This window comes from Drosophila simulans, chromosome 2R (genome assembly GCF_016746395.2).
Source record: "Drosophila simulans strain w501 chromosome 2R, Prin_Dsim_3.1, whole genome shotgun sequence".
Taxonomy (NCBI): Eukaryota; Metazoa; Arthropoda; class Insecta; order Diptera; family Drosophilidae; genus Drosophila; species Drosophila simulans.
In genome coordinates this window covers 13,159,386-13,179,864 of record NC_052521.2, presented here as the reverse complement: position 1 = coordinate 13,179,864, position 20,479 = coordinate 13,159,386, and the positions used below count along the sequence as shown (strand labels likewise).

Sequence of the window (20,479 nt, the reverse complement as noted above, 5' to 3'; positions counted from 1 at the left end):
TATTTCATCGATGAAACATTGACGATGTATCGAAAATCATCGATGCTTATTTTTACATCGCTACAATAAGTTTATATTTTTACCTTACCTTATTTTCTTTTTCGTCTGCGCTCGCTGGTGATTCTCTTGGTGGCATTACATCATTGGTGGATCCATTCGGATCCAAATCAAACGCGCCACGATGACTGAGCTGTGCATGGAGCTGGAGAGCGTTCGCCTGGCGACATTTGGGGAATGGCCCCTGAATGCCCCCGTTTCCGCGGAGGATCTGGTCGCCAATGGTTTCTTTGCCACGGGAAACTGGCTGGAGGCCGAGTGCCATTTCTGCCACGTGCGCATCGACCGCTGGGAGTACGGCGATCAGGTGGCGGAGCGCCATCGCCGCTCCTCGCCCATCTGCTCCATGGTTCTGGCTCCCAATCACTGCGGCAATGTTCCCAGGAGCCAGGAGAGCGACAACGAGGGAAACAGCGTTGTGGACAGCCCGGAGTCCTGCTCTTGTCCCGATCTCTTGTTGGAGGCCAATCGCTTGGTAACTTTCAAGGACTGGCCGGTGAGTACCCTGAGCTGGTGTCGCTCGCTTCTGGTGATTCACCAAAGCGGGACTTTGTAATCACTATAGTTTCAGTTCCAAGCTCACTATAAGTACATATGTAAGTATGTTTGCGTAGTTAAAAGTAGCGTAAATGACGCCAGGAAAATCCCGGTCAAAAGTATCACTGATATTTTTGTATACAAACAAGAAATTTCTTGTTGTCTTGCCTCAATTTAGCTGAATGTTGATTGAAAATCAATCCTACGAAATTAAGCTTAAATTAAGATACACACATGTCATTTTGAACTTCAAATGAAGTTATTGTATATTGTATAATTTCAAATGTTTTTAATGACTGAATGAGCTAGTTCAACTTTAAGCTAAAACGTCTTCCTTTGTAGAATCCCAACATCACGCCGCAGGCTCTGGCGAAGGCAGGATTCTACTACCTGAAGCGTCTGGATCACGTGAAGTGCGTTTGGTGCAACGGAGTGATTGCCAAGTGGGAGAAGAACGACAACGCCTTTGAAGAGCACAAGCGCTTCTTTCCCCAATGTCCTCGTGTGCAAATGGGCCCCCTTATAGAGTTTGCCACCGGGAAGAACCTGGATGAGCTGGGCATCCAGCCCACCACTCTGCCACTGCGTCCCAAGTACGCCTGCGTGGACGCCAGATTGAGAACCTTCGACGATTGGCCCATTTCCAATATTCAGCCCGCTTCGGCTTTGGCGCAGGCTGGCCTATATTATCAGAAAATAGGCGACCAGGTGCGCTGCTTCCACTGCAACATTGGATTGCGCTCCTGGCAGAAGGAGGACGAGCCGTGGTTCGAACACGCCAAGTGGTCGCCAAAGTGTCAGTTCGTTTTGCTGGCCAAGGGTCCAGCCTATGTAAGCGAAGTGCTCGCGACAACAGCTGCCAACGCCAGATCTCCGCCAGCAACTGCTCCGGCTCCAACGCTCCAAGCAGACGTACTGATGGATGAAGCGCCGGCCAAGGAGGCCCTAGCCTTGGGTATCGATGGAGGAGTTGTGCGCAATGCCATCCAGCGCAAGCTCTTGAGTTCCGGCTCCGCTTTCTCTACGTTGGACGAACTATTGCATGACATCTTCGACGATGCCGGCGCAGGAGCTGCACTGGAGGTGCGCGAGCCGCCGGAGCCAAGTGCTCCTTTTATTGAACCATGTCAGGCCACCACCAGCAAGGCGGCATCTGTACCAATACCGGTGGCCGATTCCATCCCAGCCAAACCACAGGCAGCTGATGAAGTGGCAAATGTATCGAAAATCACAGACGAAATACAAAAGATGTCGGTGGCCACACCGAACGGAAACCTGTCGCTGGAGGAGGAAAACCGCCAGCTGAAGGATGCACGCTTATGCAAGGTATGCTTGGACGAGGAGGTTGGCGTAGTGTTCCTGCCCTGTGGCCACTTGGGTAAGTTCCTGAACCATACCTTGAATGCCTTGAGCTGTTGCTAACTTCCTGTTAACCCGACAGCCACCTGCAATCAGTGCGCCCCCAGTGTAGCCAATTGTCCCATGTGCCGCGCAGACATCAAGGGATTCGTGCGCACGTTCCTTTCGTGAAGAGCATATCGACATCATTTAGAGTTCACCAGCTAGTTAGCAGTTAAGCAAATCGATTGATTGCACCCACACAAACTACTACAGCGAAGTTCAAATTATCCGGTGATTAGCTAATATAATCGGCTACTAATCGTCTACTAAGTACTTGGCCAACTTCAGCTATTCGTAGCTACGGTTGTAAGTTGTTACTAACTATCGCATTGTGTCCGAGCGCATCCCTTTTAGACCATACATTACACACGCTGAAATGACCTTATATAAATAGCAGCTCCATTTCCCACTGAAAAGGGTATCAATGCTCCGGCACGACCGCAGATCACATGGATTTCTTGTTATAGTACTCTTATTAACACATGTACGTATTTTTGTTGATCATGTTTATAGGCCGCTGATAGTATGGTTTACACACAACTATATGCATTCTCCAATAAATGTATATTTAAATGTTAAAATTTTTGTTTCAATTGCAAAGATTCTTTAAAATAATTTATTTATTTAGCTAAGTTTTAAATCCCAACGGTTTTCAAGTGATGTGCCCCGAGAGATTAGCCTATTAGCTAGCGACAGTCTGTTTCCACTGCTCACAACTATCTCGATATCATCGCCATGCACGGTTCGATACTATCGATAGTAGCATCGATGTTTTGACGGCTCTACTCAAAAGTACCAAAATATTGGTATCCAAGCAATCGTTTTCTGCTCTCCGCGTGAAGTCGTGTGCGCTGCTCGAACGGGAGCTCCAATGAGTTCTGGTCGCGAAAAACTCACAAGCTCCAACGCCAAGAAGTGCAGAAGATAGTGAACAAAATTTAGAAGAACCGAACCGAAGCTACGGGAAATTTTATGTGTGAAATCGAAATTACCAAACGCGCGCTCGTGTGAGTATATTCTGCGAGTATTTCGAAGGAAGAGTTCAAGTGTGTGTGTGTGTGTGTGTGGTGCTGCTGCTGCATTTTACGGAGTGTGGGTGCTTTATGCACTTTATAGTGTGGTGTGGCAAGCAGTGGCCATTTCCCCCCGCTACACCAGAAAACCCTTCCAGTCCGCTACCTTTCCATTTTGGAATCTTCTTCGAAAAACACTTTTTCGTACGGTGAGAAACAAAGCGACGCACGCACACACACGTTCAGCGAGCGTTGCTTAGCTAGATTGTGAGAGGGAGGGAGGGGAGAGAGAGCGCGACACGTATCTGAAAATCTCAATCTCACAAGTACACACCGTAATTTCGGTTGTCGAGCGTGCTGCGCATACGCGCTTGCTTTGATACCATTTCTCACATTTTCCATTCGGGTCAGTCGCTGGAAACAGCTGTGGGCTGTCCCCCCCACCCCTTACCATTCCCTTTTAAAGAAAATGACCAATCCACCCATTAAGGTATTCCCCAGCGAACCGCAAAAGCCCAATCAGCGTTTATTTTTTTATTCGGAACGATTATTCATTTAAAACTCTGGATTACCTGTATGTATGCGTGTGAGTGTGTGTTGGCAATGTTTTGCAAATACATACAATTTCAACAGCGCATAAAAAAAAAAGAAAAACAAAAGCAGGGCGGGCTTTTTACCGTTCTCTTTCTCTTTCTTCCGCCTGCCAGAGGAGAATGCAAAAATAAACAAATAACGAATTCCCGCTATCTGGACTGCGAATGTGTTCAGAATTTCTATATCCATATATGTATCTGTACACAACGTTTGTTTAGCAATTGACCCAGTGCTTCCCTTAAATATTGAACTCAATTGAAGGCGCAGTTGCACGCGGTGGGCACTTTAGTGACTGCATTACTCATATGCAAGTCCCAAAAGGGGGATCGAATGCGAATGCCGCACCCGTACTTGCTGCACTTATCTGTCTACGAAGAAATTGCATAAAAACGTGCCGATCTCAACGTTTGATGTTTTACAAGAGTAGCTGGCATGGTGGTAGATAGCTGAAGTACAGTGAACTGGCGCTAAGCGAGTCTGTGTTTGACCCACAGAAGTTACTGTCAAAACTTTGCTTGTAGCTTTTCATTAATCACTTGTAAAGTTCATTAAACCCATTTAGGCTCATTACAAGTGAATAAGGTTTTAAGTGACCTTTTAGCTTTACTCATATGTCTAATACATTTTGTACATCATTAAATCACAAAGTGGTCCGAATTATGTTTTGAGCTACTTGATTAAAGAGAGTAATCCCTGTGTTTTTATGTAGTTTTTACTAATGCCAGTTACTGTTAGCCGGTTTTCACTGTGCCAGGGCTGCGGCACCTGCACGCATCGCAGATCGAACCGTTGGAAGCCTCGCATCTCGCGATCAGCATAAGTTGCAACCCTAGTCGCTCACTAACATACACACACATGCAGCCATGCTGCTCACGCACAATGAAGCCAGCTCCCCAGTTTGCGCTCTCGTGTGTGTGTGTGTGCATATGCATACGTGTATGTGCGTGTGGCAGCATTAACTAGTTTTATTTGCCTGGTGAATGTCAATTTCATTGTAATTGCACACTCCGAGTCTCTCCACGAATAGAAAAGGAAAACAAGTTGGCCAGCGGGCAGCGATGTTTGGTGATTAGTGCACCACACCTGGGAGTTGCCATTTTAGCCGCAACATTTGGCGAGGTGACCTTCGCCAGAGTTGCCGATCGATTGTGAGTTGCACTTGCTGCTGCTGCTGCGGCGGCAGCTCTAATTGTTTTGTTTACATTTCTGTGTGCGGTGCGAAAATGCGAGAAATGCCAGAAAACGAGAGCGCCAGCGAAATTTAACGGTACGTGGTTGCCTGCTATATACGTACGTACGTTTGTATGTATGTAGATGTATCGGTTTGTGTACATATGTGAATTTGCGATCAATGGCGCTGCTTCGCTAAATAATTTGACCTCTGGGCCACCAATTAATGTGTGGATGCTGCCCATTCTATTACCACCACACCACGCCACACCGCACCATCTGCCCATATCGCATTCGCATATATTACCAAAAGGTATTACCGAAAAGAAGTGCAAGACTGGTTGTGCGCGTGCGCGTGTGTGAGTTTCGGAGATTTTATGGCGGCTACGAAGGTCACGGCTATAAGCGTATGCAAAATAAAATCAAAGCTAAACCAGACTCAACAGACTCTGTGATTCCATGAGATCGCAGACCAGCAACTGATAAGGCAAGTTGGCCAAGTCGAAGCTCAGATGCTCTAGTATCCAATAATTTGATCATAAATGTACATAGTCCACAATGCACTTGCACTTCATCTTAAAATCACAAAAGTTTGCTTAGATGTATAACCGTTATACAGTTAACAAACTGCATGAACTTATGCAAGTTAAGTTTGCCGGTTTCTATGGCAACTATGTGCTGCTTTTGAATAAACACAACAGTTCCACATGCAATAAAAAAAAACCACCACCGTTTGCCACTTTTTATTTGCTATCCTGGCCACAGGACTACGTTTATATCGAATCACTGGCTGATACCGCCGACAAGTCGGAAATGTCTTCTTAAATACTAAATAAACTCCATAATTCAAGGGTATTCATACAGGTAAACAAAAAAAACAGCGAATATAAAACCATTTTGACGTGAATCGAGGTAACGTGCCAACGATCTCCCCCCTTTAAGGCCTAGACTCCAGCACTCCCTTTCCGAATTGATTGTTTATATCGTGCCTTAAAAAATTATTAACGGAAGTACATTCACCTGATCAGTTGAATGAACATGAGCTCTGCTCTTTCCTACTGTTTTATTTATTCGCTTTTTTTTCTACTATTCAACATTTTTTCCATATTTTTTCTCGACCATTTGACAGCAGCTGGCGTAGATTTTTTTTTTATTTTTTATAGACGCGATTCACTCACGTGCAAACAATCGTAAAAACGCCAGAGCACGCGCTTGTTTGCATTTGATTGCATTTTAACGCAGAATGAAAAGTGATCTTTCCACTGACCTGTCCCAATCGTTGGTTCTGATTTGATTGTGGCTTTAACAAACGTTTTTCCCGGGCTCGGGTTTCATCCGAAGGAGGGCATTGTTATCATCGCTGAACGAAACTCGGATTTCCCGAAAAAATAAACAACGTATTTGATTTGACGCAATCTGTACTTTAATTGGAGCAAGTCTTATCAATTTCGTGGTATAATTTAAACGCTATAAACCTTTGAAGTCCGCGAGAAGGTTGGATTACTCATAAAGACAATTTGAATTTTTCTGAATTTGAATTTCATTTGAGAATCATCGCTTTATTTAGCACAATTTTATTGAGATTCTTGTTCGCTAATTATCGTTTTCCGATTCGGTTATTAACTTGTATACTTTCAACAAAATAACTCGTTTGAATTAGTACTAGCTAGTTTGGTCGTTTTAGTAGCTGCTTACTTTTGTTAGTTATTTAACTAAATTGAGAAATCCGTTCAATCAATCGGTTAATTAAATGCAGATTAGTCATTCTCAAATTAGTCACCATTTAAGGAAATTTCTCAATGTGACACAGTTTTTAAGTGGTTCCTTGTTGGCAATTGGGCAACTTTCACTGTTAAAATATTCCTTATGCCTTTTATAATTTACCAGAATATTTCGTTTTATTTTAAACGAATTTAAATTCATATGACTTGAAAGATTTCATGAGCTAATCTTAATGACATAACTTTTTGTATAAGGCTTAATCAGATTAATATATTAATATATTCTAGTTAAAATTCAATTCTGTTAACCTTTTCGCACTTTTCAAACTTTTACCTGAAAAATGTTTGGCAATTAACCGGTCGGTTAAATTGCTGATTTTACCTTCATAGTTTCCTATTTAGTTCTTAATGCAATTAAATTCACAGCTTTTTTGTAAGATTAAACTTAGTAAGCAAACTAGCTAAGCAAAGAGACAATGAGTTAATTGCCACTTTAAACCAACTGACTACTTTTCTACTTTTTTCTCCAGATTTTTGGATCTTTATTCTTTACTTAAGTTTTCTTTATGTGTACCCATTGCAAATTTTTGGTCTTAATCAACACCATTCATATCCATTGCAGGAACGACTTTGAAGCTTTTCAACACTGCCGGCAGGACAAATCAGCTGCGACATCCGGCAATGCACCAAGATGAGCAGCAAGGAGCAGCAAGCAGCAGGCCGGGACTTTAAGCGCAATTCAAATGCCTACTCCAGTCTGCCGCCTTCAGGAACGGGAGCAGCATGCTCCGGACCAGCACTGGGATCGGGAACTGGCAAAAGAGCTCGCAGCAAACAGCATCAGTTGGAGCAGGAGCAGTTTGGACTCTCGAACAGCCTGTCCAGCGAATCGATACGGCAGGCCTGTGCCTACTACGACGACGAGTTGAGCGACGAGGATCTCATCGAGATTCAGCAGACGCCCCAAGCCTTCCACCAGCAAACAAAACAACCCCTCCAGCTGCAGCCAATCAGCTTCAGGCTGGGAGATGAGCTGGGCGACGAACGAAGTGCCTTTTGTGGCAGCCAGGAGATGCAGCAGGCACCATTGAGCACGCCAATCAAACAAGCTGCTGAAACGGATGAAGCCTTATGTGTGCTCAGCGAACTGGATGCCATTCTGGATGTCCACGATGTCTCGCAGCTGAATGGCACCTGCTCGAGCGGATCTGTGAATTCCGGCAGTGACGATGACAAGGTAGAGGATTATCTAATGGATCTGGACAACTATCTGGAGGAGATGGATAATGCCTTAAATCGCGAAGATTCACTCATCATCATAGACGGCCACACCAGCTTAAAACGAGAGCCGAGAACTAGAACTCTGCCTTTAAGTAGGAAAAAGAAGTCAAATAAGAAAAAGAGCGAGGATCAGGAGACGGCACAAGGTGATTTCCAAAGAGAACATCAAATTAGGAAGACGTTCAGCTGTTCATTAAGGCCCACAAGCCAAATAGGTTGGTAATCCCTTAGCTGATTAAATTATATAAAACAATATACTAAACTTTTCTTATTTCTAGCTTCCTCTTCCGGATCATTGGAGACTTCCACGGAGCCCGCGATGGACGTTTGGAGGCGACAGTCCATGCGTCGAGCCCTCGAGCAGGAAGACACCAAAGCTACAGTTGCGGCGGAAAGAGAGGAAGACGATATACCGACCTTATTGGTGGAGTTGCCTCCGAGACGCGATGCGGAAATGCGTCGCTGTTTCTCCCAAGGCGATTGCCAAGCTTCGGCCGCGCCATCGGGTGGCTCTCAGATGCTCACAGAGGCGCACATCTTCGACAACCTCCTGCAAACGAACGCACGGGCATCGAGCGAAGAGCCGCGACCCCGGCAGTATGGTCGCCGCTTGGAGGGACCTCCTACCCCAGTTCGCTCCTTGATTCTAGCCCAGAGTCGGCCACAGAGCGCTCCGACGCGCGTGCAGATGAGGGAACCACAGCTGCAGGAAACGCCCACGCACCCAATTATGTCCACATGCTCGGAACTCAGCTCGGCGCGCTCGTCACGAATGCCCAGCCCAGTTTCCCTGCCCTCGGACAGCAGCAGCAGCGGAAGCAGCTCTGCTGAACACGATCAGGAACCGGATCCCGTGCAAACCACGACCATGTGCAGTGCCAGCAGTACGACGCCCCTAGAGCCGCTGCACCAACTGCAATTGCTGCTGCGCGAGAAGTGCGGTTTCAACAGTCAATGGCCCCATGCCGGGAGTCGTACTCTTGCACTGATCGGATGCACTTTGGGAGTTTTTAATATGTGCCGATTTGCCGTGCTCACCATTAACTTTGGTGGCAACTTTCTGCTACAGTTTCTTCTGCTCTCGGTAATCTTTGGAATCCCACTTCTTTGGCTGCAAATGTGCTTGGGTGCCAAAATTCGTGCAGGTCCCGTTTCCATGTGGAAGATCAGTCCGATATGCGCCGGAGTGGGCATAGCTCTGGTGATGGAGCAGTGCTTCCTGGCCTTGTACTCAACGGTATCGCTGGCCTGGATTTTAGTCTACCTTAGGGACGTATTCCCGACCGCAGCACGCAGTGGATATCGCTGGCAAGAGATGGCATTCCCCTATCGCTATGATGCATCGAATGCCACGGGGAATCTCACGCAAACAGTGGCCGAGTACTTCAACGTGGTGGTGTTGCAGCGACTGCATCTGGCCAATCATCCTGATGCCAGCGGAATACGATTCCACGTTAATGATCGGGTAAGTTTCGCCCTCCCCACTATCCCGCTTCTCATCTAACTGACTCACATCCAATTCCTTCAGCAGCTGGCCTTCTATCTGGCCCTCATCTGGGCGGCCGTGTTCCTCATCCTCTGTAAGGGTCTCAAGTCCTTGGGGAAGTTGGCTTACATTATCTACACTCTGCCGTTGGTAGCTCTGGCGGTAGTGACGGCTAAGTTTGTCTATGTCGTGGATCCCAGCAAGATACAGGTGAGTTTGTTGGTAACAACAAAAAACTCGTTAAAAACCATATATATTCTGGAATTTTTGTAGAACATCTTTGCTGCCAGCGATTTCGACGACTTTCTGGTGAACTCAAATAGCTGGACGGCAGCCACGCAGGAAACGTTCCTTACTTGGGGTCTCCTAGGCGCCTCCGTAATCGCCATTACGAGCAGAAGTCACACCAATGCCAACAAGGCCGCTTTGAGGAGGGATGCGATTCTCCTGGTATTGTTTACCCTCATCGGATTGGGTTTAATGGCACTGCTAGCGCTGTGTTGTGCACAGATTCTGTGGCAGCATGGATACGCTTATGTGCCCGGATCGTTTGGTGAGTTTTAAACCATGTCTCTTTTTTAGTTTTAAACTAATTCTTTTATGCTTTGCAGAGAATCCCGATTGCTACACGTCCATTTACTCGCTGCAATCAAACACCAATCCTTATCTGCTTTCCTATCCGCGCTCGCTGATTCCGCACTACTCCTCGTTCATTGGCGAGACTTACAGGAGGAATCGCACCATGATTCACGTGGAGAGCGGATTCCAGGCACTGCGCTTCATCTCGGAAATCTTTCCGGCCGTGCTCTCTCTGGCCAGTGATAGCATATCGTGGGTGTGGGCTGCAGTGGCCTTTACAACGTTCGCCGGATTTGGTCTAGCGCAGCTGTGTGTGATGTGGAAACCCATCTCAAGTGCCTTAGGTAATTCCACGAGCTCGGTTTTGTTGAGCTGCGTGACTGGTCTGCTCCTCAGCATTCCATTCGCCACAGAGATGGGCATTTCGATCCTGTACTATGTAGATTTTCTACTGGGCGGCTCCTGGTTCATTCCGATCATCTGGACCGCTCAGATTTTCGGCGTGTTTCTAATACGGGGGCGTCCGTACAACGGAGATGACCTGGTGAATGACCTAAGGCTTTGTGGGTCCATGTCGGCATTCCTGGCATTGTCCTGGAACGTTTTGCTGCCCATTGGCCTGATCACGTTGTCAGTCGTGGACTATAAGGCTTCGTTGTCGAATCAATTTTACTATTGGCGTGGAAAGTCATACTTTACGTATTGGTCCAGGAAGATGGGCAGTCTTATCCAAATTGGAGTGCTGTTAGTCATTCCCGTGACTGCTATTATTCAAATCTACCGGTATCTGGCGCACGGACCTCCCGATATCTTGGAGGTGAGTCTATAATATTATTTGCCTTATTGTTTGGCACTTTCAATAATATTATTTCCATTTGTCTCTTAGCGCATTCAACTGCTGTACCGACCGCCCGAGGAGGGAGAGGAACCACGTCGTCCATCCGCTCGACAAACGGCGTCCCAAAGTCGTCGCAATGCATTGGGCCAGACCGCGGAGGGCGGCCAACACGATGCACAGAACGATGCTCCGCCAAAGTACACACCACCTCCGTCCTACACAACGGCCACTGGAGCCCGCCTTGCCAAGCTTCTGCGCCAGAGCATTCGCCGCAGCGTGAGAAGGTACATAAAAACCATCCCTTAATACAAACAAAAAGTTATTGATGACCAATTTATCCACTCAGGGTTCTGGGAGACTCAAGTCGAACGCGACCCGTGCTCTCCCTCGATGCGGAGTCCGCTTCGCCAGCGGCGCCGCCTGATTACCTAACCATACTGACCAATCCGGCTGGCAGTAGTTTCAACGCGGATCCTTCGCCAGCTTCCAGCAGCAGTCCCGAGTCCATAGAGATCGACCAGCGACCCGTTGGCTACGCCCAACGCTCGCAATCGCTGGGCAGGAAGCTGCATCGTTCGGGGGCTTCGACACTGGAGAGGCGGCCCTATACGGCGGAGGATGTGGTGACCATACTACGCTCCTCGGTGCGACATCGCCAGTCGCAGGGAGGCGGAAATTTGGTCACTGCCAGCACCCTGCCTCGCCCCCCAACCGCCGCCATGTCCACGCACTTGGAGGACGCCTCATTCCGATCCATAGAGAATCTCGTGCTGAATGCCGAGCCACCGGACAGGACGCCCGGCGTGGAGCTGGAGCTCGAACTGGAGGCTGGACAGGCGGAGGAGTGCGCGCGAAATAATACATCTGTGATTTAACTGACTAATATCGTACCGTACATAGCGTAACTCTTATGCGATCCACATATCCGCTTGCTTTCTTAGACTTGATTAGCGCTAGTTATCTAAATACGAATATTACCTTGTAGTTATGCGAATAATAACGAAAACAACTAGTTGGTACTCCCAAGTGTGAGCTCTTTTGATCCCTACAACCGGTATTCCCAGTTCGATCCAACCCACCCCATTGCATTCCATTTCACATATTTTAGGCTTACGGATCGCGCCTGTCTGCGCAGTTGCCCTTAAAATTATCCCAACAATGGAGGAGGCCCACGTGCCCAGCTCACGAGGGCTAGCTATTTAAGGGAAAACGTACTTGGCCCTAAGCCGATTAACAAACGTGACCAGTTGAATAAAAAAAAAAGTGAAAATAAGCGGAAGTCCAGGATGGCGTAGCCAACAAAGGCGCCTAATGAGGCGGGCCAGGAAGTTGCTGCATATTTCGATTAAAATGTCACGCCATTTCTTGTGTTTTCTTTGTGACTTGCATATTCCAAAGGGATTTGGATTGGCCTGCAAAAAAGTTAATCCGCGGAATTTTTAAATCAGCACGAATTGGCGGTTAATATTTTAATATCTGGCAGCGCTGGTTCAAAGAGCTAGTTCAAATGGGTTGAGTCTCGACTAGAACTTTTGTGAAGTTCAAACAAAAATTGATCCGAGATACCGTTATTTTAACTTATAATTAGTAATTTTAATGCTAGAAATACCTAAATAACAATGGAGGCGTATATAAAGGCAAGTGAAATGTTTTGTTAAACAAACCACTGTTTGTAGTACAACTACTCTATAATTTGGGATGATAGTTATAAAGTATTAATTAAATAAATATTTTCACAAAAATATTATCCACACTTCAATAGTGAATGAGTTTTGTGAGCCTTATGAACCATAATATTTAAAATTTAAGTTGGAACCAGAAACTTTTAAACTGATTGCGAATGCGGTATTTTTTAGGCCCTTCTTGCTGTGTGAAGTTACTCCTGCATCTGGTAACACTGCTCGGCAGCGAAACAGAAACATAAAAAATTCGAACGGCGACGAAAGCGGTCGGACGCACGCATCACATTCAACCGCGTCGCGTAGAGCGTCCAAAAAGAATTGTAGTAAAAACCAAGAGTGAAGATTCCGGAGAGCGAAGAATTTGCAATTGCCAAACTTAAGCAAAAACCATAACTTGTGCATTGACAATTCGAGTCGCGCGTCCACATTTGCACGGCCATTTTAAAGCCAAGTTAAGGCCAAAGTTTTCTGCCGCGCCGCCTTCGTAAGTCGCAGGTCGAAAAGTGCTCAAACGAGATTTCCACTTGAAATTCCTGAATTTCGTTTGTCTGCGCGAATCGCATCGAATCGAATTGAAGCACAAATCGCAGCAGCAGCAGTCGCAGCAGCTGAAAAGCGCAAAAGTCGAATTTAAATTCCGTCTGCAAAGTGCCGAAAATTAGTGTCCTTGTTGTGTTAGTGTTTTGTTCCTTTGTCTGTGTGGGTGTTACGATTACGATTGGATTAGCGGTGTTTTCGCCTGATTAAAACGGTAAGTGTCCTTGCGATAATCCTGCGCGCAAAGTTAGTTTGCTGGTGCCAAGTTCGCCACTCACACACTTCCACCGCCGCCACTCGCAACTTATTTTGCCGCAATTTGCTCTAGTGTTTTGTATTAGCATTTTTATGTCCCGCCTCGCCAAAGTTGACAAACAAAAACGTACACACACACACGCACCGACACGTAAGCGCACGCACACAAAGGATTTCATTACATTTTGGGTGGGACGTAACGGTAACGTTGAAGTGTAACGTATAACCCTCCCCTCGTTCTATCTCTTTCCCGCCCAAAGCCCCGAATGCTGTGCTACCGAATTTGTTTTCGCCTTCGCTCAGCTCTGTTCTCTCCTGTTTTTATTTATTTTGATGGCGTATTTTGCCATTCCGCTTTGTTCGAATTGCGTAGCCTTTCGCCTGCGCTATCCTTCTACAGTCCCATCTGGCTAAAAGGAACTATCGTGTGTCTGAGTCACGTGAAAAATAATAAACTTAACTAGGTATTTGCTTTTAAAATGTATAAAGTTCCCTTCAAATTGCTAATTGAAAAATATAATGTCATGTATTTAATCTAATTATTTTATCAATAAGAACCACAACATCTTTATTTTCCGATTAGTTTCCCATTTATAGTAACGTTTTCTGAGCCCAGTGTATCCTGTTCGTCCCAGTTTCACTGTACATTTCTCGCTGTCAGCTTTTCTTCCTAGTTTCTGCCAGCATTGAAATGAGTTCGCAATAAATATTGCCCAATGTCAAATAAAAGGGCGATGAGCCAGCCTTTTTCCGCCATGCCCCCTTTCCACCACGGACCGGCCTATCTCTCCTCCATTCGCTCTAATCTCGGGGGACACTAATGCTTTACGACAATTCCTATGCCGTATGCCGCCCAGTACAAACTTAATGCACACATCAATGGCAAATTAGATATACTCCACAGCAAATGTACTAATAACAATCATCGAGTGTGTGTGCGGGCGGGCTTCCGATTCATCCCAAACCATACCATGCCATACCATACGATACCATCCCGAACCATACCATCCCACACATACGTCCTCTCAAGACGATTGTTTTGTTGATTTGGCTGTTACTTCCAATACATTGGCATTTAAGGGGCAGAATTGGGATCCACTTATGTGCCTGCCTTATGTCTCATTTGTCGTCGGGCAAATGGAAATCGTTTTGTTTTTGCCTTGTCAAGTGACAAATTTTCATTGTCTCCCGCCACTAATCGCTTACTTAAAACAAAAAAAAAAAACCAAAAAAAAAATAAAGAAGATACCACGCCGAAGACTCCAAACAAGAAATAAGACATAAGACAAGTGTAAATAAACACTTGAGGAGGGAGCGTGGGATCGGGAGTCACGACTAACCGATATCCTCTGTTGAGTGTGGGCGGGGGCATATACGCAATGACATTATCATAAAAGGTGCACATGCCAGAAGTTACGTCGCGTCAACTTTCCGTTATAACTTTCAATAACCTTTGTTGTTTGCTCCAATAAAAGCATTTTAATCGATACTCTTGAGTTGTGTCAATCCATTCGGATTTGTTTTTGGTTACTAATGGATTTAATGTATGGAGTTATTGGGGCGGCATAAATTAAGAACTTATTTCCTTTGTGGATTTCACGTTACTAAACAGTTGGTGATGTGACGCAAATGAATTCCTCATATAGTTCTAACAAAAGGATATTTATATATATGGTATTCTTTTGCCTAACTATAGGTTTTCATATCTATAAAAAGACTAATTCGCCATTCATAATTTATATGACGTGTAGCCTAACTTCTTATTTTTATGACCCAGAGAAGCAAAGATTATAATGAGCCGTTAAACATTCCTTTCCCCCATCGTACATACCTTTCGATACCCTGTAAATTCCAGTGTATGTACTTAGAGTACGCACACGTACTTGCCTCTTTTGGTGGCATTGCCCGCGGCACCTTCACTTGGCGCAGCTTGCCTTAATTTCCAGCGGACAAACCACTTTGTTATCGCCACGCCGAGGGCCCTTTAATCTCTGGTAGTTCCTGGTTGGCTGGCCAGACCCACCTCCTTCTCCGTCGCCCTGCCCATTGATTTACGTCTCTATTTTCCGAATGTAGTGCAATCGATTTAGATTGATTTTGTTTAAACAAACTGCACAGCGCAGCAGAAGCAGCAGCAGCAGCAGCATAAAAGGCACCAGAAAGTGTAATAAATAATTGGAAACGGAATCGTTGGGCTGATTTTAATGCCAGCGTTAATTGCGAGAGCCACCCAATTTCATTTCCATTTCCATGCCCAATCGAAATCCAAATGCCATTCCCCAACCCTCCCCATACCTTCAACATTTTCATCGCCGATGTGGCGATGCCCTAGGCCAATTCCAAATCCAATTCCTATTCCTATTCCTATTCCATCGATGCTTTGGTAATTAGTTGTGAATTGGATTGGGGATCACATAAAAGTGTTGATTACACACTCCGATGGCTGCGCCCCCTGCCACGCCCCCCTCCCGGCTGGGTGCCAAGTGTTTTGTTTGTGTTTATCTCGTCTTCGACGTGTCTTTTTGGGTTTTTCGGAGGAATTAGGGTTAGCCGTGCGTAGTGAAAGTCGCTGGGACTGCAGCAGGTGTTGGGTCCAGCAAATAAAGTTGGTCAGCAGGAAGCGCTCCAATTAATCGCATTTATCGCACGGAATTTCAGCTACGCAGCCAATTAATTGGAGCAGTTTGAGATGCCAGATACTATAGATACAGATACAGAAATTCCCACAGTTAAGCGACTGTAATTGAAATTGCACTTGGCCAGACATTCAAATTATACAAATGCCTCTCAGCAGATTTGATTAGCAGCGCAGTGAATTCTGGACAGCGTAGGGAACCCCAAACATAAACCATTTTGTCAATTACAAAAATGCTGAGCATTTTCCTTGCAAGTCATGGTCGGGGGTGACCCAAGCGGGAAACATCTTCGCATAGTTGCAGCAGCAAAAACATCAAAGTCATTTCATGTCTTCATAAATTCGCCCACCAAAAGGGCAAACAAAAATGTTTTTTAAAAAAAATGTAAGGCGAGGAAGACCTCAGCTATCTTTTGCTGCTGCCTGTCCCTTTCTCGCTATTTCCCTCACTTTTGGCTAAGTGAAATGACCTGCCATTTTGTAAAAGGCTAAAAGAAAAACACGACAACCCGAAAACAAAAAGCTCAAGTCACAACTAATAAGATTGAGTTAAAAAGAGGGGACTGTGCGGAAGAGAGAGAGAGAGCGATCAGCGAGGGAAGGTTAATGTCTTATCGACATGCTGCAATCTATGTATTTAATTGACTCGACTGCAATTATAGGGTACACTCTTTATATATATATATAGTGTAGTGTCTTCTTCCTGCAGATAAAACGTCGTAAAATGAAAGAGAAATACTTGCCTATAATGATTTCGCATAAATCGTGACTACTCGCCAAAATGAAAGGCGAGAATTTATACTAACAGTGTACGAGGTTGTATTTGTTGGAGCTACAACAAGTTACAATGTAGGCAACGCTCCATTCGCAATTCAGCGTGGAGTGGAGTGTCGGTCGATGTCAGAGGCTAGTACCCCCAGTGCCCCCCCAACCCCCCAATCGGCTCCTCCGACTCCACTTCGCATGCCAATCGTTCGACGTTTCCCGAGAGTCAGATGCTGAAACTGAAGCTGATGCTGGATTTTTCGCCGGGCTCTGATGCCTTTGGTCAGCCAAAGTCAGGCAACAAAAATCCGAGCCAAAAAATAAAATAAGCGAAAGACAACGGATCAAGTTGAGCTTGTCAAGCCGAAGACTAGATACACTATAACTAAGAATAGTAATCGTAACATACAGAGAAAGTGTATACTGGATTACCAAAGTGCATATCCCTTTAAAATTCCATGTCACAAGTATTTGTTTACTCCCAACTTTTGAGCAGAACAGTTATACCCTATGGTAGGGTATATTTATATATAAAAGAAAAGGCAACGAAACCTGTAAGCGGCCACAATACGCGGCCAGCTCCTAGAGATGCGCACGTGACTTGGTCATCCCAAAGATTCCCTTTCTCCTCGCAGTTCCTCCCCCTCCACACCCGATCACGTTTGCCAACAAATTGAAATTTATTTGTGTTGTGCCACAGCAGTTAATGCTTATTTATAACGCCAATTAATCGCCCGACATAGATAAAGCGAAGGGTATGGCTGAAAAAAAATCAGGGCAAGAGGAGAGATGTTTTATTTTTTCTTTTTTTTTCGTGGAATTTAATGTTGCGCGCGACGAAATTAAAAGCAAATATAAAATATGACAAACTATTTGCATATTTAATTTGTTGTACGAAAATCCCCGCGCGCAGTGCATGAAATACATGACAAGTTTATTGGGGCCCATAAACTGGGCTAAGTTATGATTTATGAGGGTGGATTAGGTCATATATATATAGTAGGAGTGTCATTTCCCACGCTCACGCCACCATCTCTAGGAATCAAAAGCTGCAAAAACATTTAGCCACGTTGGGTTAGGGACACTCAGGCCAGCAGACAGACAGACAGACAGACGGACGGACAGATGGATCCACAGACGAGGGACAATGTCTCTGGCCATTGCCAAATCGTTAGCACTTGGCACTCTTGGCATCGCATCCGCCAGATACTCGCTGCCTCATCATCGCCAACGTCATCGTCATCATCGAAATCCCCGGCTCTCGAGACACGGTTCGTTTCGGGGCTTAGACTTTCAAGTGTGTAATGAAATAAAAATATGTATTTAAACTTTATTTGATTGTCGTTGATTTCGGACGACAGCTCCCCGTTCCCGTTCCCATTCCCATTCCCAATTCCCGTTCCTAATGAAAGAATGTAATAAACCAATTTGGTTTCTCTTTTCCCCCGCCATTTGCATTCTTCCGGCCATCCAGAGGAGGCGTTCTTCTATAAATTTTGGAAGCTAACCAGACGCGACATTTCCCCGGAGTCCACTACCACTACCACGTCCACTACCCATCATTAGGCCTGACAAAAGTTGTTCTTCCAACTCATTTGTACAATGGGAAATCTTCCCATAATTAACGGCAGTGCTTGGACGGACAACTGAATCCGGAGCAGGGGGGAGTCGGACTTGGAATTTCTATGCCTCGCTGCACACAAATGGAGGGAAGATGGCCGGATATGAGGGGGTTCCCGGGCAGCTCAGACGAGGGACACTCAGACGACGGGCATTGCAATTGGATTGCCTGGAGTATATTCCTATTGTTATAGTTTGTCATTCCGATTGCCGTTGTGTGTAGGTGACCATCCGTTCTCCGGTCCCTCGGGGCGGAATTATTAAAAGTGAGCCAGACAAAACACCGAGAGTCGCCGGGGGTGGGGGAGGGGGGGGCTGGTAGTGCGCGGATTCACTATAGGGAAACAGAGCGGGACAGATGCAATGGCCAGTTCGAGACTCCCGACTCCCGTTTGATATATTGCAGGCATCCGGTAGACAACGTTGACGTAGACGTGATGCTGCAATAAAATCTGCGCCGACTCCTCATTATACATAAATACCCTGACATATAGCAGGGTATGTCCACTAACGCAAAGAAGAACTTTGCAGTGATCTAAAAAAGCGCAGTTTATATTCAAAATATACATTGTAACATGTGCCACGCACATATCTTAATTATGTAAATATTTCCAGCTTGAAGTTGTTAAAATTTAATCATTTTATCTCTTAAATGTATAAAAATGGAAATAGAGTTGAATGCCGAACAAAAGAAAGTGAAACAAATGGGCCAGAAAATGATATATGAGCACTTTGATAGTTGTAGGAAATTAGGATATATCCTTTTGGTATTTTCCCATCCATAGGGTATTCCCACTTCGATTCGAATGCTCTCGGAGCATTACTCTCTTTGCAGCAGCCCTGTCATTGTTGTGGTTGTCACATTGTCGCCATCGTTGTCTCCATCTCATCGTTTGAAGCCTACACACAAACTCACAAACAAACCAATAAAAGGCGCTGTCTGTTGTAGTTTGGACCCCATACCCCTCGTCCGTTTTGGCCACGGAACAGCTTCTTTTTCTCTAATTTTCGTTGCAACCAAATATTTGAGCCGCAAACAGTTAAAGACACCCAACAACATGCTACAGCAGACATCAGCCCACGTTGAAAGCCTGGAAAGTTGGGCATTTCAGAGGCTCCTCACCTTCCGCCTCATTTTCCCGATATGTGTCGCATCGTTTTAATTAAATATTTTCAATTTTATGGCCTTGTTTGCATTTGCATTTTAATTTTCGTCTCGGTTTTGGTTTAGTCTTTTTTTTCCCTGTGGTCCACAAAAATGTTTCTATTTATTTGTTGTTGATTTGATTTCGGTTTGTTTTTTTTTTCTCCGGATTTGGTCAGCAGAAGCAGCGACCAAGAAACAACAATGGGAAACCGTGAGACGGTGACACCTGGTGGTCTACTCCCAATCTTGGGACTGAGACTGGCCTGATCTGCATTTACATTCCCATTCCCATTTGGGCAGCACATTTTCCATTTTTCATGTTCATCTTCTGTGTCGGTTCATTAGTTAGGATTACTGGACAATTATGTCGCATTTTGGTGCCGCTAATAGTTGTTTATTTATACAATTATAAAATTGAAAGCTCACATAAATTTGTCTGATTTTCTTGTGGTGGGGGTGGGGTATTATCATCATTAGAATTTCCATTGTTGGAAAGTCTTTCTTGGCAACGAGTGAAAGTTCTCAAAATTGTAAATTCTTTCAATATGAGGGAAGACTTCCTTTTGAATCCACATTTTTCGAGGGTGGGGGGGAAACCGACTTGGAGATCGGGGATGCCCGCTAATGGCCCCCAATCGGGGCTTATAGCGGTGGCTTAAATCGAATTATGTCTTTCATTTGCTTTGTATGCCTCTGTGCCGCATTTGAATTGATTTCAATTTGGCTTCATTTAAAAGTGATTTTAAATTGTGAGTCGTCGCATTTGTCGATATTTGCGCGGTAAATTAGATGGAAATGTGAATTAAATTATTCGACATATTGCATTTGGTTGGCTTTAATTGTAGAATTTCTCATTTTGTCATCGAAGATTAGAATATTTACCATTCCCATTCAATTGCTCCCAGATAAGTTATCAATTCCCATGCAGGATTAAATGCCGCATTTTCCTGATAAAACTGATGGCCAAACTGATGCACGATCCTTTAGATAGGCAAATTGTTTGCAAAGCTCATAGAATTCCCATAAAATGTGACTCCATATAGGCAACCTACTATTATATCTATTCGTTTACTTTGGCTATCAGAAATTAAGTTTCCCAAGCTCTCTATTAGATTCCTCCACCCTTTTGTGTTTGTGTGCTGAGAACTTTAATAATGTCAG

The 20,479-nt window shown here is 45.0% G+C and overlaps 3 protein-coding genes across 5 annotated transcripts in view; all 3 read left to right on the top strand.

Annotated features, from left to right (window-relative positions):
- The first annotated feature begins 29 nt into the window (after positions 1 to 29).
- Positions 30 to 2,576, top strand: LOC6734672 (death-associated inhibitor of apoptosis 2). Its single transcript, XM_002081643.4, has 3 exons — positions 30 to 553; positions 937 to 1,972; positions 2,036 to 2,576. Exons 1-3 carry the CDS (start codon positions 182 to 184, stop codon positions 2,122 to 2,124), a joined length of 1,497 nt encoding a protein of 498 aa, XP_002081679.1. The 5' UTR covers positions 30 to 181; the 3' UTR covers positions 2,125 to 2,576.
- Positions 2,577 to 2,762: 186 nt separating this feature from the next.
- Positions 2,763 to 11,703, top strand: LOC6734671 (sodium-dependent transporter bedraggled). Of its 3 annotated transcripts, none has more exons than XM_016181858.3 (8): positions 2,763 to 3,002; positions 7,116 to 7,989; positions 8,053 to 9,239; positions 9,306 to 9,470; positions 9,534 to 9,813; positions 9,872 to 10,656; positions 10,726 to 10,961; positions 11,024 to 11,703. In XM_016181858.3, exons 2-8 carry the CDS (start codon positions 7,185 to 7,187, stop codon positions 11,550 to 11,552), a joined length of 3,987 nt encoding a protein of 1,328 aa, XP_016027860.1. In that variant the 5' UTR covers positions 2,763 to 3,002; positions 7,116 to 7,184; the 3' UTR covers positions 11,553 to 11,703. The 3 variants fall into 3 exon arrangements, with proteins under 3 accessions (XP_016027860.1, XP_016027861.1, XP_016027858.1); XM_016181859.3 differs by having other exon boundaries at positions 9,303 to 9,470; XM_016181856.3 differs by lacking the exon at positions 2,763 to 3,002 and adding an exon at positions 5,124 to 5,259 and having other exon boundaries at positions 9,303 to 9,470.
- Positions 11,704 to 12,566: 863 nt separating this feature from the next.
- The window catches only part of LOC6734669 (protein slit), a 52,198-nt gene continuing 44,285 nt past the window's right edge, over positions 12,567 to 20,479 (top strand). The window contains exon 1 of the mRNA XM_016181860.3: positions 12,567 to 13,110. The gene's annotated coding sequence lies outside the window, so the exon portion shown is untranslated. The remainder of the gene's footprint in view (positions 13,111 to 20,479) is intronic.